This window comes from Ostrinia nubilalis, chromosome 5, assembly GCF_963855985.1.
Source record: "Ostrinia nubilalis chromosome 5, ilOstNubi1.1, whole genome shotgun sequence".
NCBI lineage: Eukaryota > Metazoa > Arthropoda > Insecta > Lepidoptera > Crambidae > Ostrinia > Ostrinia nubilalis.
This window is the reverse complement of record NC_087092.1, coordinates 13,919,812-13,935,517: the sequence shown is the minus strand read 5'-3', so window position 1 is coordinate 13,935,517 and position 15,706 is coordinate 13,919,812. Positions and strand designations below refer to the sequence as shown.

General features: G+C 38.9%; 2 protein-coding genes across 3 annotated transcripts; both read left to right on the top strand.

Annotated features, from left to right (window-relative positions):
• Positions 1-623: 623 nt before the first annotated feature.
• LOC135072285 (uncharacterized) lies at positions 624-1,899 on the top strand. The gene has a single exon (XM_063966226.1). The coding sequence runs from the start codon at positions 1,039-1,041 to the stop codon at positions 1,789-1,791; it is 753 nt and encodes a 250-aa protein (XP_063822296.1). The 5' UTR covers positions 624-1,038; the 3' UTR covers positions 1,792-1,899.
• Positions 1,900-4,029: 2,130 nt separating this feature from the next.
• Positions 4,030-14,205, top strand: LOC135072000 (luciferin sulfotransferase-like). 2 transcript variants are annotated; one of them, XM_063965919.1, is made up of 7 exons: positions 4,030-4,250; positions 8,298-8,426; positions 10,313-10,412; positions 11,226-11,548; positions 13,314-13,408; positions 13,729-13,909; positions 14,073-14,205. In XM_063965919.1, the coding sequence occupies exons 1-7, from the start codon at positions 4,052-4,054 to the stop codon at positions 14,186-14,188; spliced, it is 1,143 nt and encodes a 380-aa protein (XP_063821989.1). In that variant the 5' UTR covers positions 4,030-4,051; the 3' UTR covers positions 14,189-14,205. The 2 variants fall into 2 exon arrangements, with proteins under 2 accessions (XP_063821989.1, XP_063821988.1); XM_063965918.1 differs by having other exon boundaries at positions 4,033-4,256.
• The last annotated feature ends 1,501 nt before the right edge of the window (positions 14,206-15,706 follow it).

Sequence of the window (15,706 nt, the reverse complement as noted above, 5' to 3'; positions counted from 1 at the left end):
GGGTAGAAAAATACCTTGATATAAACTAGGAGTGCATTAGAATTTCGTAGTAAATTAAAAAAATCTTCCTACTTAATCAATTTTTATACGTTTTACCAGTGGTTTTACTCGTAAATCTCTTTGGTAAAGTTTTCATTTTAAATTCAATATTCCATCAACGCACCAACGTATTACGGTGATGTTATTGTTCGCAATTTAGTTTGTATCTATGTAGCCTTGTTAGTGATCTTTCTTGATAATTATACATACATAAAAAAAACCAACCGAATTGAGAACCTCCTCCTTTTGTTGAAGTCGGTTAAAAACGGTTCCTTCCGCTGGTTAGCAACCGGAGACGACAGTACAGACAATATTGTTATCAAGGTGTATTTTTACTGTGCAATGCTATATACCAAATTACAGCTTCCTAATAAAATAACCAAGAGTCTCTGGAGCTGGCTGCGGACTGAATGAAACTATTATAATAATTCCTTGTCGACTATGGAACCTCAACAGTGAATTATCAGTCAGATTATGCCTATGTGTTTTGGTTCTTATCAGTCCATTTTCGACAACAGTAGGTAGTTCACCACCTACGTGTTCATATCATATTATCTGACATCTGATAAAAGCGTTTTTAAGAAAATTAGAAATTGATGACTAAGCAAAATCTTTGACGTAAATCATGGAACAATCTGGTTAGTTCGTTCGTTTATGGAAGCAACGGTCATATGCAGATTGAGTAACGGAACGCGAGCCATGCATCCGACTGCTGCATCTTTACATGCACGCATATGTAGGCACACCTACTTAGTTAGAGTCTCTATTTATAGCACTTAATACGCAAAAAGCGAAACTCGGTTATCGGCCCGTTGACCCGCGGTCACTGTCATAAGCCATCGGACTTGATTGGGCCCGAGGACTCGGTTCCATTGTGACAGCGACGGCGATGCAAAAAGTACACACCTATAACAACACGACCATTTACATGAAATACAAAATGCTGACTTAATTTGTATCACGGCGAACTTTCAGCAAGTTCTATCGAGCTTTACCGATATGATATGTTGGTCGATGGCATTAAATTTAAATGATAATGGGTGTTATCAGGTCCCGTATGTGAAGCTTGACCCGTGGTGTCGTGTTAACCGTTACAGTGTGCCCGATTCGGCCGGCCGACTGGTTGGCGGGTGCTCGGTAAAAGCGTCGCCGGAGTATGCGGCGCGCAGTCGCCGAGCTACAGGAGTCCTGACCGCACGCGCCATGCTGCTGCCCCTGGCCCTGTCGATCCTCGCGGCCGCCGCCGCCGCGCCCGCCACCTACGACGAGCGGCAGGACGGCGAGTTCAACGTGCGCGCCGACGTCCAGAACGTGGTGCTGCTGGTCGCGCTGCCGCAGAAGACGCCGTTTCCCTCCAGCATCCTCGACGGCTGGCTGAAGAGCGCCAAGCCGGCGCGCGAGGCGGAGGTGCAGGAGCGCGCCGACGTGCACGTGATGGAGGCGTTCGTGGAGCCCAGCACGCCGTACCACGTGGAGATCGGCGCGGAGAGCGGGCGCTTCGCCGACGGCGACGGGCGCGCCGTGGAGGTGGTGATCGCGGGCCGGCGGCGGCCCGGGCCCGGCCCGGCGGCCGAGGACGACGAGATGAAGCTGCTGGGCGCCACGGAGCAGTGCGGCCCGGACCGCGAGCGCGACCCGGTCACGCTGGTGTGCCGCGCGCGCGCCTCGCCCGCCCAGGACGCCGACTCCGAAGCGCAGACCGAACCGGAACAACCCGCCGCAACGCCCGAAGTCGTCCCAGCCTCATCGTAACTCCTGATCTCTACGTTTAGTTCTAGTTAATTTATTCCCATATCCATGCCATCGTAACTTATTTAAATTGTACATTATTTTAGTAAGTAAAAATACTATAACATTTCACCGAGTCTTTTCTTGTACATATTCAGATCTCCACCACCTAAATTAGGATTTAATTGGAAACTTTAAAGCAATATAAGAAAATTCATGCTTGTTTGATTCTTGGTGAATTTTTAAGAAATGATCGAAATTAACGCACAAGTAGGTAGTTAAATTAATTTAAAAAACTAGTTAATTAATTTCATTCTTGTTAAGAACATCGCGCTAAATTATTTTTATTTCATGTAAATCAGAACTCTTACTTTAGAGCAGGGCTCTCCAAACTTTGAAGCCTTGGGGCCATAATGTTTTTTTCGGTATGTTGCACGGGCACGGGCCACAACATTTTTCATTTTTCGTCCCGGATTGATGGCATTGGCGGGCTGGATATGGCCCGTGGGCCGTAGTTTGGAGACCCCTGCTTTAGAGCAAGGTAGTTTTTAAGAATGAAAAGTTCCATTAATCTTCGTGGTAAGCTAAATATGCGTAGGCATGCTTTGAGTGGGCCAAAGGCCAGCGGCGCACCGCGCCGGGGTTCGAACCGAGCTCCTCGGATTTCGATTCTACCAGTCGCAGTCCGACATCGACTTCGACACCATTAGAGTTCGAGTTACTGTCGCATGATAATTGGAAACAAGTATTTTCTCAATACTTATTTTAGAAAATCCTAGGATCTGTAAATTCCAAGCTTGTAATCCAAATAGGGCTACATTCTGATATGTCAGTCAGTTTCAAATTTTATCTACATTACTGATTACACTGGGGAACAGTCATTTTGCGGCATGGTAGTTTAGAGTCAATTCTGTATGCGATTAGTGTGCTGAATACTAGAAAAATATTAGATTTGTCAAATTGACTCTAGATCTTGAGATAAATACTATTAACTATTTATATAAAAAAAACCAAAATAAAAACACCAATCTGTATAAAAAAATATTTACACTAAGATCCTATTTAAGAACGATATAAAAATTAAAAATATATTTGCTTTTCATCAAATAATAGAAAAAAAAACTACAAAAAGCTTTTTCTGTAAGCTTTTATGTTATGGTTTTGGTCAGGAAAATTCCATAATTATGGCAACAGTAATCAGCCATCATCTGGCGGTCCCATTGACTGTAGATATCATTCTTCCACTATCCTGATGTTCTGGTAGAACCGTTCTGCTTATTCCTCACTGTAATCACCCAGATTATGGGAGAACCTGTCCAAATGGCTTTTGTAAAAAAAAAATTAATACTCAAATTAGATACTAATGTGTTAAATTTTTAAAACAATTTATCAACCAATTCTGAAAAGTCTGGTGCTCTATGACTCCCCAAATATTGTTTGACTACTAAAAAAAAGCTTAGCCATGCTTCAGATTCAATTTGTGTTATGTGGTTTACAAATACAGTGTCTTAATAAGAGTACGGATTTGCGGTCAATCGAATTTATTTTTTCCATATTCAAACGGACGTTTCAGGACGTAAAGGACTTTAATTTGGCTGACTTTTGATCATTTTAGTGATTAGAAAGCTCAGTTCATATCTTTGGCCTTCCAAATGGAAGTCCTTTACGTCCAGCTTGACTCCAGTATGGCAAAGAGTCTTCACGAGTCTTGCAGACGATATTGGACCCCCAATATTTATTATTTTATGAAAGTTTTATAAGAAAGTATGCTGGGTAGGTTTTTATCACTACCTCCGTGATCTTATTTCTTTGCTTTTGTAAGTTTAGAAGCCAAATATTAACAAAAACTATTGGGATTGTAAAAGCAAGGTTTTCATAATGAACTCATATTTTTGAGACAAAAAAGCTCTTTAAAAATTAATTTAAAAGACACAAACTGTTAATTTCAAGGTCTAGTAGCTGATTACTAAATTGTTGTAACTACAAATACACTAATACATGAGTAGAAAATAAAACTTAGTGGGTATAATCAAATTAATATAAGTTTAGGGAGGGTCGTTTAATTTTTTTCATTGATTTCTTGTGTCTCGTTTATCTCAAGAACCAGAGTCAATCCAAAGAAAGTAAATGCAGACCATTTATGTCTAATACAAGTATTTACAAAATCCATTAACAAAATAGATGCCGCAGATTTTTTTATTTTTTTTGTTCCGCAGTGTTATGTAGCTACTTATGTGCTGAAGTTTGTTATCATACTTACATTCAAACGATACCATTTATTAAAATGCTGAGTGATAACTTAGGTCGTAATCAAAACAGTAAGAGACGTTTGTGCGGTAAACGGAGCTACGCGGAAAAGTTTTATTTATTGTACTTTACTCGTTTTCTTTTTAAATCAAAAATGTCAACGGAAGAATATCCTTATGAAATCAAAGAATTAGGACCGGAAGAAACAGCAGAAGCTCTCAAATACTTCGGTAATGGTACGAGTAAGTACCTGAATTTTTGTGTAAGCAATTTGTTTTATTCAAGGACTTGACGACCGCATAACTTTAGTTAAAAACTAGCTGACCCGGCGAACTTTGTTCCGCCTTAATGGCAATAAATAAGCAGACTTTTTTTTAATTTCGAACGGGATAAAAAGTATCCTATGTCCTTCTCCTGGCTCTAAACTACCTCCCTGACAATTTTCAGCTAAATCGGTTCAGCCGTTCTTGAGTTATAAGTAGTGTAACTAACACGACTTTCTTTTATATATATGTTACGGCTAAAGATAGGTGTGAACATAAACTTAAGATTAGCCGGCTAAACTTAAGTTTATCTTCGAGAAGCAGCTAAAGTTCGATAACATGTTAGTTTGCGTCGTGATATTCCATCTTTAGCCGGCTAATGTGCACATTAGCCAAAACGAAACGGCTGAAAATGTATTCGATGGGCGCTCCAGGCCGGCAGAGGGCTTGAGGGGGCGGTGGGGAGACAACGCGCATTTTGTAATTTTAAATACCTACAGAAGATCCTGCAATGACCAAATGGTTCCTTATTATTTTATTTTAATGATTAGGTAGATATTATTTTAAGTCATGAATATTTTGTTATTGTAATAATTGTAATTTTGAATACCTACATAGGTATATAAAAGTATGTGTAATGAAAGTGATTATTTTTTAATAAAGATTTCGTATCAAAATAGTAAACATTATTACATTATTTCCTTTTCCATTTCCTTCTACATTTTTGGCCAAGGTCCTGCGGTTACACTTAAGTTTAGCCGGCTAAAGATAGAAGAAACTAACATTAACACCTCGTCGAAGATAAACTTAAGTTTAGCCGGCTAATCTTAAGTTTATGTTCATACCTATCTTTAGCCGTAACATATATATACAGGGTGTTAGGTAAATGGGTATATGAGCCGACACTAGCCCATGTTAACATGGGCATATAAATGGTATAGTGAAGTCAGAAATTCGATATCTTCATTTTAATTATTTTAATTTTCATATTAATCGGATTTTATAAAATTTATTTTGCATGAAAATTAAAAAAAATAAAATGATGATATTTATCAAATTTCTGACTTCACCATACCATTTATATGTCCATGTTAACATGGGCTAGTGTCGGCTCATATACCCATTTACCTAACACCCTGTATAGATAGATATCCCTTGCCAAAACCGTAAATTGTTAGTTCCATTATATAAAAAAATATTTTTAACTAGCGGCCGCCCGCGACTTCGTACGCGTGGATCCCGTTTTACCCCCTTCATCTATCTTACGCGGTTTAGATTTATTCATACAAATGTTTTTTCCCGTTAACTCCCGTTCCCGTGGGAATTTTGTAATATCCTGTTGTAACTAAGCTTTAAGTTTACTAAGATACCTGCATGCCAAATTTCAAGCGTCTAACTTAAGCGGTTTAGATTTTTCATACAAAAGGATTTTCCCGCTAATTCCCGTTCCTTTGGGAATTTTGCAATATCCTGTTGTAACTAAGCTTTAAGTTTACTAAGCTACCTGCATGCCAAATTTAAAGTGTCTAACTTAAGCGGTTTAGATTTTTCATACAAAAGGATTTTCCCGCCAATTCCCGTTTCCGTGGGAATTCCTAAGTATCCTATAACCTGCCCAGGAGTACGAAGAATAATTGTACCAAATTTCCTTAAAATCCGTCGAGTAGTTTTTGTTTCTATAAGGAACATACAGACGGACGGACAGACAGACAGACAAAAATTTTACTGATTGCATTTTTGGCATCAGTATCGATCACTAATCACCCCCTGATAGTTATTTTGAAAATATATTTCATGTACAGAATTGGCCTCTCTACAGATTTATTATAAGTATAGATATTTTTAAACTTACTATTATATACTAGATAGCACCCTGAACGCGTTGTTGTATTGGACGCGCAGAGCGCCATACGACACACGCGAACAATCAGCCCACAGACTGCACGTGTAGAAGCCGGTGCAGTAGGCTCTGAAAAGAGTTACCTTTACTGCCTTTGAACAACGTGAGAACCTACGAGCCAGCATGTTCGCCCTTACCGACAGCGCCCTGCGTTCCCTCTCAACATCATCACTATCTTTTAGGTCAGGAGTCAGTAAATGGCCCAGATATTTAAACCTGTTTACGCGCTGAATCTCACAACCATTGAGAAAGACGCTCGGCAGTAAGTTTGGCCTCCTGCTTCCCTCCCCAAAGACCATGATCTGGCTCTTTCGCACGTTGTACGCCAATCCATGGGACTTAGCGTATGTCTCACATATAGCCATGAGCTTCCTCAGTCCACAAACGGAAGCGCTCAGCAGCACCATATCATCTGCGTAGCTGATATTATTTACACAGACGCCATCAATGTAGCAACCCGCTCTGGTGCCGCTGAGCTCCTCTATCAGCTCATTTACGTACAGGTTGAAGAGCGTTGGTGAGCTCAACCCTCCCTGTCTCACCCCGCACTCCAACCTGTACGGGTCAGACATACATCCATCCCATCTCACATTGTTGACCTGGCTTCTATACCAGTATTTAAAGATATTCAAAAGTTCTCTCGGTAATTGTGATTTTTCGAGTTTATTCCAGAGCAAATCGGGGTGCTGATGGGGTTGCCCAGATACTGCAGCGCATCGGGCATGTTTGCAGAGGCGCGAGTAGATTGTTTTTACGCGACCATGCGGAAGAGGTGCGCCTCCTTGGTGCGCAGGGTTCGGGGCAGCCCCAACAGCATCCTGTCTATGATAGCGAGTAGACTGGACTGCCGTTATATTAATTACTGCTGCACTACATCCGCAGGAGTTGTGCAAAAAAAATAATATCATTAATTAATGAATAGTTTAGATGTTTCAACTATAATTATTACTAACATAGGTTAAGTCCTTTATAACTAACAAATAATGAGTCATGTTACTTGAATAAATAAATTATATTATTATTATTATTGTTTGTACGCTTTGGAGCTCACGGGTCAAAAGTGGCCCGGTCCTTTATAAGGCTTGCGTGGGGATACAGATCCAACACGTAGAGGCCGTTTTAAGCGCAAAATAATCGACAAAGGTGAAAGTGGTTATTATTATTATTATTATTATTATTAATTTCCGCATATTTTTCGACACTCGCAAGGGATAGGGAATCAAAAAAACCTACAGGGTAGGACTTCCCGTGAAGTCATGCAGAATCTTGGGTACCTACGAAGCAACGTCTTATAGCACAAATTAAGGAAAAAAAATAAGCTAAAAGTTAAAGTAAAATGGTGCAACTTAGCTCGTTTTAGTTGTTTTGGGCATTTCTACGGGGACGACCGATCGACCTACTGGGGCGAAAAAAGTACCTTTAAAATTGAAATACGGACTTGAAAAAAATCACACATATTTATAGGACTCTTGACTTGATGGAGAGCATATTTAGAAGACCGCCAGGTTTTACATCTCGCCGTAAAAAAATCCGAAAGTTCAAAAACGGGCTAAATTTGGCCTAAAATGGAGTGTCCGGTTTCCAGAATTTACTCGTTTTTGCTTCATAACTTTTGAAATAATAACTTCCCCATTATGATACTCACATTCACAGAACAAGGGATAGTTAATAAATCCATATAAATGAGTTTCTTTATTAATATATTTAATAGTTTAATACAGTAACACTCGCAAGGGATAGGGAATACATATTTTGCTATTTTGCACTCGCAAGGGATAGGGAATAGGCCCTGGCGGGGAGAGTCCCAGATAACCCACCAACAGAAAGAATAAGAAAAGTTTATTCAGTATCATCGACAATACACTTAAACCTTGTAGTACAATACTTAAAAAATATTTAACAAGTAATTACAATGATACTGAAAAGGTATCCATTCAGCATGGTGTCAGAGCATCTCAGTAGATACCTAATGCCACGACACTGGCCTTCCGTGCAAACTGGTCGTCTTCATCGGCCACTGGGTAACAGAAATCCCTAGGTAGGTACATCACTTGTGAACATTTCAAGCTATATCATCTAGTTAGCTATGTCAGTGCCTAATTTAATCGTTATTATTTCAGATGATGGTTTAGTGCGAATAGGCCCTAAAGGCTATTTCTTTAACGGCAGAATGAAAAATGATGCAGCTCCAATCTATAATATGTCCATAAGATCCGACGATGTATTCGTAGTGGCGTTCCCGAAGTCAGGTTTGTACAATGTTATTTCGGTAAAGTTTTATAGCAGCTTGATAAGCTGGATGTCTTCATAGTTTCTATTTAAGTAAGGGTTCAGCCAAACTAACGCGATCACAACGCGATCAGCCGGCGTGCAGCGATGGCGACCAGACCTAAATGCATTGATCGCCATCGCTGCACGCCGGCTGATCGCGTTGGTTTGGCCGAACCTTAAGAGCTGTGGTAAGAGTAACTGCGAAAATGTGAACGAATACATTGACAGGTTCGTGGAAATTGTCCAAACGACTGGGTCTAAGTTCTTTAAAATCCGTCGTTCTAAAGAAACCAAAAAGATCTCTGACTTCACCGAGACCTTCTGAGAGACGAAACATGGTTCTGCAGTCCTCTGAGGATGCTGCTCAGTATTGGCGTCTTAACAGACAGATTTCCAAGTCTTTGACTCGCAACCTACGCCAATTTATTACAGATCGTATTAAAGAGGCGATTGAGCGTAACAAAGGCTCTAAAGTGTTCGCTGAAGACCGAGGATGGCAGAGACATCTCGTCGGGGCCTGAGTTATTAGAAGAGGTTGAGAAGTTCTACGGACAATTATAGGTACACGAGTGTACGTACACCTGTCACAAATCTAGCCGAAGACCCAAGAGCTAGATTGACCCGACACTACACCGAAGATATCCCGGACGTCAGTCTGTACGACACTAGAATGGCCCTCAAACAGCTGAAAAACAACAAGGCACCGGGTGATGATGGAATCACGGCTGAGCTTCTGAAAGCAGGCGGAACGCCGGTACTAAAGGCTCTTCAGAGGCTGTTCGATTCCGTCATACTCGAGGGAAAAAGGCCTACGGCATGGCACAGAAGTGTGGTGATACTTTTCTTAAAAAAAGGCGACAAAACCTTGTTGAAAAATTATAGACCCATTTCAATTCTGAGCCATGCCTACAAGTTGTTTTCGAGAATCATCACGAATCGTCTCGCACACAGGCTCGACGACTTCCAGCCTTCCGAACAAGCCGGTTTCCGAAAAGGCTTTAGTATCATGTATCATAGACCGCTATACATACGCTACGGCAGATTATACAGAAGACCGAGGAGTATAATCAGCCACTTGTCTGGCGTTTGTGGACTATGAAAAAGCCTTCGACTCGATCGAGACCTGGGCAGTGCTACAGTCTCTGTAACGGTGCCAAATTGAGATACATCGAAGCGCTGAAGGGCTTGTAAGAAAACGCCACAATTTCGGTCCGCCTCCAGGATCAAAACTCGAAACCTATCCAGTTGCAGCGAGGGGTGAGACAGGGAGATGTCATATCTCCGAAACGTTACTGTTCACCACCGCCCTGTAAGATGTTTTCAAGCTTCTGGACTGGAGCGGATTCGGCATAAATATCAACGGCGAGTATATCACCCACCTTCTTTTCGCGGACGATACCGTAGTCATGGCTGAGACTCAATACTCAATATGTTTATTGCTTCCTTAATAGTACATTTAGATGTTACATAATTACACTCGACAGCAAATAAATCGCACCACCCGCGACAAGCACTTTCAAACGTATGCATCCCCACTTCACACCAATATTGGTACCATTCAAAAGCCTAGTTCTAAACTTCATTTCATTATAGGAAAGGTTTTTACCCCAAAAATGTTTCTTTAGAAGGATCCAGAGTCACTTCTTCAAAAAATAGATAGTTACGCTTGAGCCAACTTTTATGGCTATAAAACTGTTAAGTTGGGATTAATCGCTATCCATCTGTTAAAGAGGACACGTGTGATCATTATTTGGTTTTAGGTATAACCTGCTGCTCGCAGAACGCATCCAGTATGACTAGAAGAATATTAATTATAATTTAGAAGCTTTTGGAAACTTTCATAATAAGTTACGTTTTATTCCAGGTACCACTTGGGTCCAGGAGCTCGTGTGGTTAATTGGAAATAATTTTGATTACGAAACAGCTGCAGCTATCCCTCTTATTCAAAGATCTCTATTTTTAGAGTAAGTAATCTACATAATTATATCTACATATAGGTACCCACTTATAATAAATCTGTAGAGGTCAATTCTGTACATGAAATATATTTTCAAAATAACTATCAGGGGGTGATTAGTGATCGATACTGATGTCGAAAATGCAATCAGTAAAATTTTTGTCTGTCTGTCTGTCTGTATGTTCCTTATAGAAACAAAAACTACTCGACGGATTTTAACGAAACTTGGTACAATTATTATTTGTACCCCTGGGCAGGTTATAGTATACTTAGGAATTCCCACGGGAACGGGAATTAGCGGGAAAATCCTTTTGTATGAAAAATCTAAACCGCTTAAGTTAGACACTTGAAATTTGGCATGCAGATATCTTAGTAAACTTAAAGCTTAGTTACAACAGGATATTGCAAAATTTCCACGGGAAAGGGAATTAGCGCGAAAATTCTTTTGTATGAAAAATGTAAACCGCTTAAGTAAGACGCTTGAAATTTGGCATGCAGGTACCTTAGTAAACTCAAAGCTTAGTTACAACAGGATATTGCAAAATTCCCACGGGAACGGGAGTTAGCGGGAAAAAACATTTGTATGAAAAAATCTAAACCGCGTAAGATAGATGAAGGGGGTAAAACGGGATCCACGCGTACGAAGTCGCGGGCGGCCGCTAGTAAACAATAATACTGTAAAGTTTCATCAAAATCCGTTAAGTAATTTTCGCGTGACAGTCATCCAGACATCCAAACTTTCGCATTTATAATATAAAGTAGAATCAGCACTTGTATTACCGCCTCCTTATTCCCTTCACCAAAAACTGTTTGATTTCAGGCTTTCAAGTTTTCTCAACGGCGGAAATACTCCGAAAGTATTATTAGAAAATTTAAAAGGCGATGAAAAAGAAATACAGTTTTTGAAAGAATCGCGAGAACCAAATTATAAATTGGTAGAGGCGCTGCCGTCGCCGCGCTTCGTGAAGTCGCACCTGCCGCTGTCGCTGCTGCCGCCCGGCTTGCTGCGCGCGCGCGTGGTCTACGTGGCGCGCGACCCGCGCGACGTCGCGGTCTCGTACTACCACCACATTCTACTTTTTAAAAGATATGGCTTCACTGGCGATTTCAAAAATTACTGGGATTATTTTAGAAAGGATATGCGTACGTTTTCATATAAGGGAGAGTTCGGTATATTGTACCGCCGGGTAAATTGTACCACCCTCATATTTCGTAAAGTATTTATTGAATGTTCCTTGAACATTGGCCATATGTTTTTTTTCCGTGTCAATTAACACGTGTGTTTTATTTTGAAAAGATTATTTTAATTGTTTTCAAGTAACTTTTGAGAATGCATGTTTAGTTTGTAATTTTGTCTGCTTGGGGCTCAGCCGCGGACATCGAAACTGTGTTTGTTCTGCAGAAGAGAGCAGTGCGGGCCATTTATAACCTTGGACCCCGATTTTCCTTGAAAGATTTTTTTAAGGAAATAAACATACTGACAGTAGCTTCACAGTTCATTTATGAAAACCTTTTATATGTCCGCAAAAATATAGAGCAATTCACGAAAAAGAGCGATTTGCATAACTTTAATACAAGAAACAAAAATAAACTTGCCGTTCCAAATTTCAGATTGCATAAGATTGGTAATTCATTTATGGGAAAATGTATTAAATTCTTTAATAAATTACCACAAACTGTTGTAGAACTACCCATTCATAAATTCAAAGCACATATTAAAAGTACCTTAATGAAAAAGGGCTACTATAAAGTCGATGATTATTTAAAAGATAAAAATGTTTGGGATACGTTACTGCCTAGCTCGCATAAATATTTATAACTTTGTACATTTTAAAGCATGTAAACCTTTGAAAAAGAGGCTGACAATAGTGACTGAGTTTCTTGCGCTGCTTCTTCTCAGCACTGGCCCATTTATTGTCCTGAAGCAGTGGTAGGGTTAATACTGGGACGTGTAAAAGTGCTTTTTTTAAGCCTATTTACAGAAATAAATGAGTTTTAGTTTTTTTAATGTCAAATTAAATCACACATTGTTTTTAATTTATTAATTAGAAGCGTAAATTAGTGTGGATTACAATTTTTTGAAACATTTTTCGGTATTTATGAGCTCTATTTTTTACCGATTCTTTAAAAGCACTATTATCCAATCGGTTAAATTGTACCACATCAAGTTGTATGGAATTTTAGTAAATCATATTTTGAAGTTATAAAGCATAATTATGTTTGGCTAACAATAAATAAAAGCAAAGTAGATTAGGTACCAGTGTGCGTTACAATAATCGGAATTACAAAACTTATACTGAAAATCGTGATAACTTGTAAAATAATATCGATTGTCTATGTTATTAGCTATTGTTCCTTTTCGTTACCTCATTTGTTAAGAATGTATCGTATAATATTTTGCCATAGTTTTTTTATAGGCTTGAAATTTATCCAAATCCAATTTAGTAACCCTGTGGTACAAATTATCGAACCGGTTGGCTAAACTGGACCGAAGCTCTGAACTCGTATTTTGTTGATTTGTGCTAAATATACAACAATAATATCAATTAATACCTATGAAATAGTAAGTTGAATAATTTCTCTTTTATTATATACCATGGACATTAGCAAAAACAAAACAAAACTATGTGTAAAATGGGATTGAAAAAAACTGGTCCAAATTACCGGGCTCTCCCTTATGTTTTAATTATGAATATTAAAACTGTATTTAGATCAACCCGCCTGCCAAGCGTGGGGATTATGGCAAAACCCTCCGCTATAGTGGAGGAGGCTCATAGTCCAGCAGTGGACTGTAAAGGGCTGTTGATGATGATGATTTAGATCAGATCATACAAGGGAAGAGGCATTTGTCCAGCAGTGGATGTCCTTTCGCTGAAATGGAAACATTATGTTAATTTTATAATTTTAGTTAACTGGACTCCATACTTTGAACATATAAAAGAAGCGTGGGATAAACGAGATCATCCAAACATGCTGTTCCTTTTCTACGAAGAACTATTGGAGGTAAAGTTTGGTAATAAGGTCATGAGAGTAGTATAAGGTAACTACTTGCATACATTTATCTATGGATAAATTGAACAAATACATTTTACAATACTTATTTAACAAAATTGTAATATGTGGATGAGCCTGACCCCACTTTAAAACACCCGGTTCCAGCCAGTCTATTTTTCTCATCCGGAAATTAGACCCACCATTAATCAAAATAAGAAACTAAGTGGTCGCATATTTCTGTGTCTCAGGTTTCTTTCTTGAGTTGAGAATACAAATCCTTCGCTTGAGCATATTAATGACGATTTTTCATAAAAAAATAAACTTTGCAGGACCTGGCCGGCGCGGTGCGGCGCGTCGCGCAGTTTCTCGGCGCGCCCGTGAGCGAGGAGCAGGTGGTGCGCCTCTGCGATCATCTCAGCTTCCACAACTTCAAAAACAACAAATCCGTCAACTTAGAAGTCATGAGGGAAGCGGGGTTAATGAGCGAAGACGGACATTTTGTTAGAAAAGGTAGACTTAAGGCAGAGTTGTACCACTTAACTTTAACCATAACTATAACGATAACCGGTGCTTTTGTATGGAGTTTCAAGACTTGGACGTTTGTTATTGTTATAGTTTTATTAAAGAATAAGCATTAACTGATCATGTTGAGATGACTTACACTTGTTTCCAGGCAAGGCGGGCGGCTGGCGCGAGTACTTCGACGAGCAGATGGCGGCGCAGGCGCAGCAGTGGATCGACGTCAACCTGCGAGGGACTGACCTGCGCTTCCCGAGTATCAAGAAATAGAATATTTATTTTATAAATGGGTATTTTATTATAATTCTAAAAATAAAAAAAAATATCGAAAGTCCAAAAATCCAGAGAACACACCTAGCAATAAAACTAAAAGGCTGACCTTTACCTTTTACGACCGACGAAAATTAACCAATTTCAATAACGGAAAAACAATGAAAGAAAATGAACCCAAAACCCTGTGACGTTTATTTTCTCGATGAAAGAGAGTGGGAAAAAAGACCACCATTTCATTTATTAATACGTATGACGTTTTGCAGCGGAGTTACGGTAAAGCTGAGAATGGGTTTCCAGGCTTCTTAACATAAACACCATTCTTGACTAAGTATCTGTGCCCGCTCCTTCACGCCTGAAAATAGTTCCTTTTCCGATACCTACCCACTAAATTATTTTTTAACATAAAAATGATTTGGTAAATGTGATTAATATGAGATCATTTATGTGTGTATAAAACTAAATAGGCGGCTTAGGGGTGGCCCAAGGGCCACCCCCGCCGCACCTTAACCTATTTTTCAGTTTAAATCAAAACAATTTGTTATAGGCATTATGGCAAAGTAATGTTACGCAAGAAACAGTCCAAACTCATTTTGCCAAATTATATTAATATAAGATATCAAAACGTTCAAAATGTGAGGCTGTACATTAGCCGGTGTTCTCTTTAATGATATTTGTTAGTATTAAGGTTACATTATGAAATAATCACTGATAAATGTGATTAATTTATCACTTTTACCTCGCCTGTCGGTAATTATTCATAATAACCGGCGATTATTCATAATTTTCAATTTATCACTTTAACCGTAACATATACAGGGTGACAGGTAAAGCGATACATTCCTTGATAGGGGTTAAAGTAGAGCTTATTTGCAGTCATTTAAGTCATATGACACCATGTCCGAAAATTGTTCATTTCCAAGTTATTCAAGTATTTTAAGTATTTTTAAAAAAATCTCCAGTTTTTATCTTAAAATGTACCCTTGTAACGAAGAATACGGAATAATGTTAACTTTTTTGTTGTATTCGTATAGCTAAATAATAGGATTAACATTTTAAATTAAAATTTGCAAGAAAGAATCGTCATTACTCAAGTTAAAGCTAAAAAACCATGTATCATTTTGCAAAAAAAAAAAAGTTTTAGGTAAATAAACGAAGAATTTCCAAGAAAAAATGTATGGAATGTTGTGTACAAATTACAGAACTTAGTTCCTTGATTCATTAGCTATTCAAAAAGGTACAGGTGTTTAACAAACACTAAGTACATCATTATTTTTTTATTTGAATTTAAAAGTCTAGTAGATACTTTCATAAAAAAAAAGTCACACTAACAACTATTCTTAGGTCTCAATAAATGAAAAACTTAGTATTTTAATAATAATTGTATTACCTAATTTTATCTAGGTACCTACATTATTTTAAGTCCTGCTCAAACTGTGAGCCCCGTCTTCTAATACAAGCTCGTAGTCTGTTTCTCATTTGAAGGTACACAGATAGTCTATAACCTGTACCTACCTG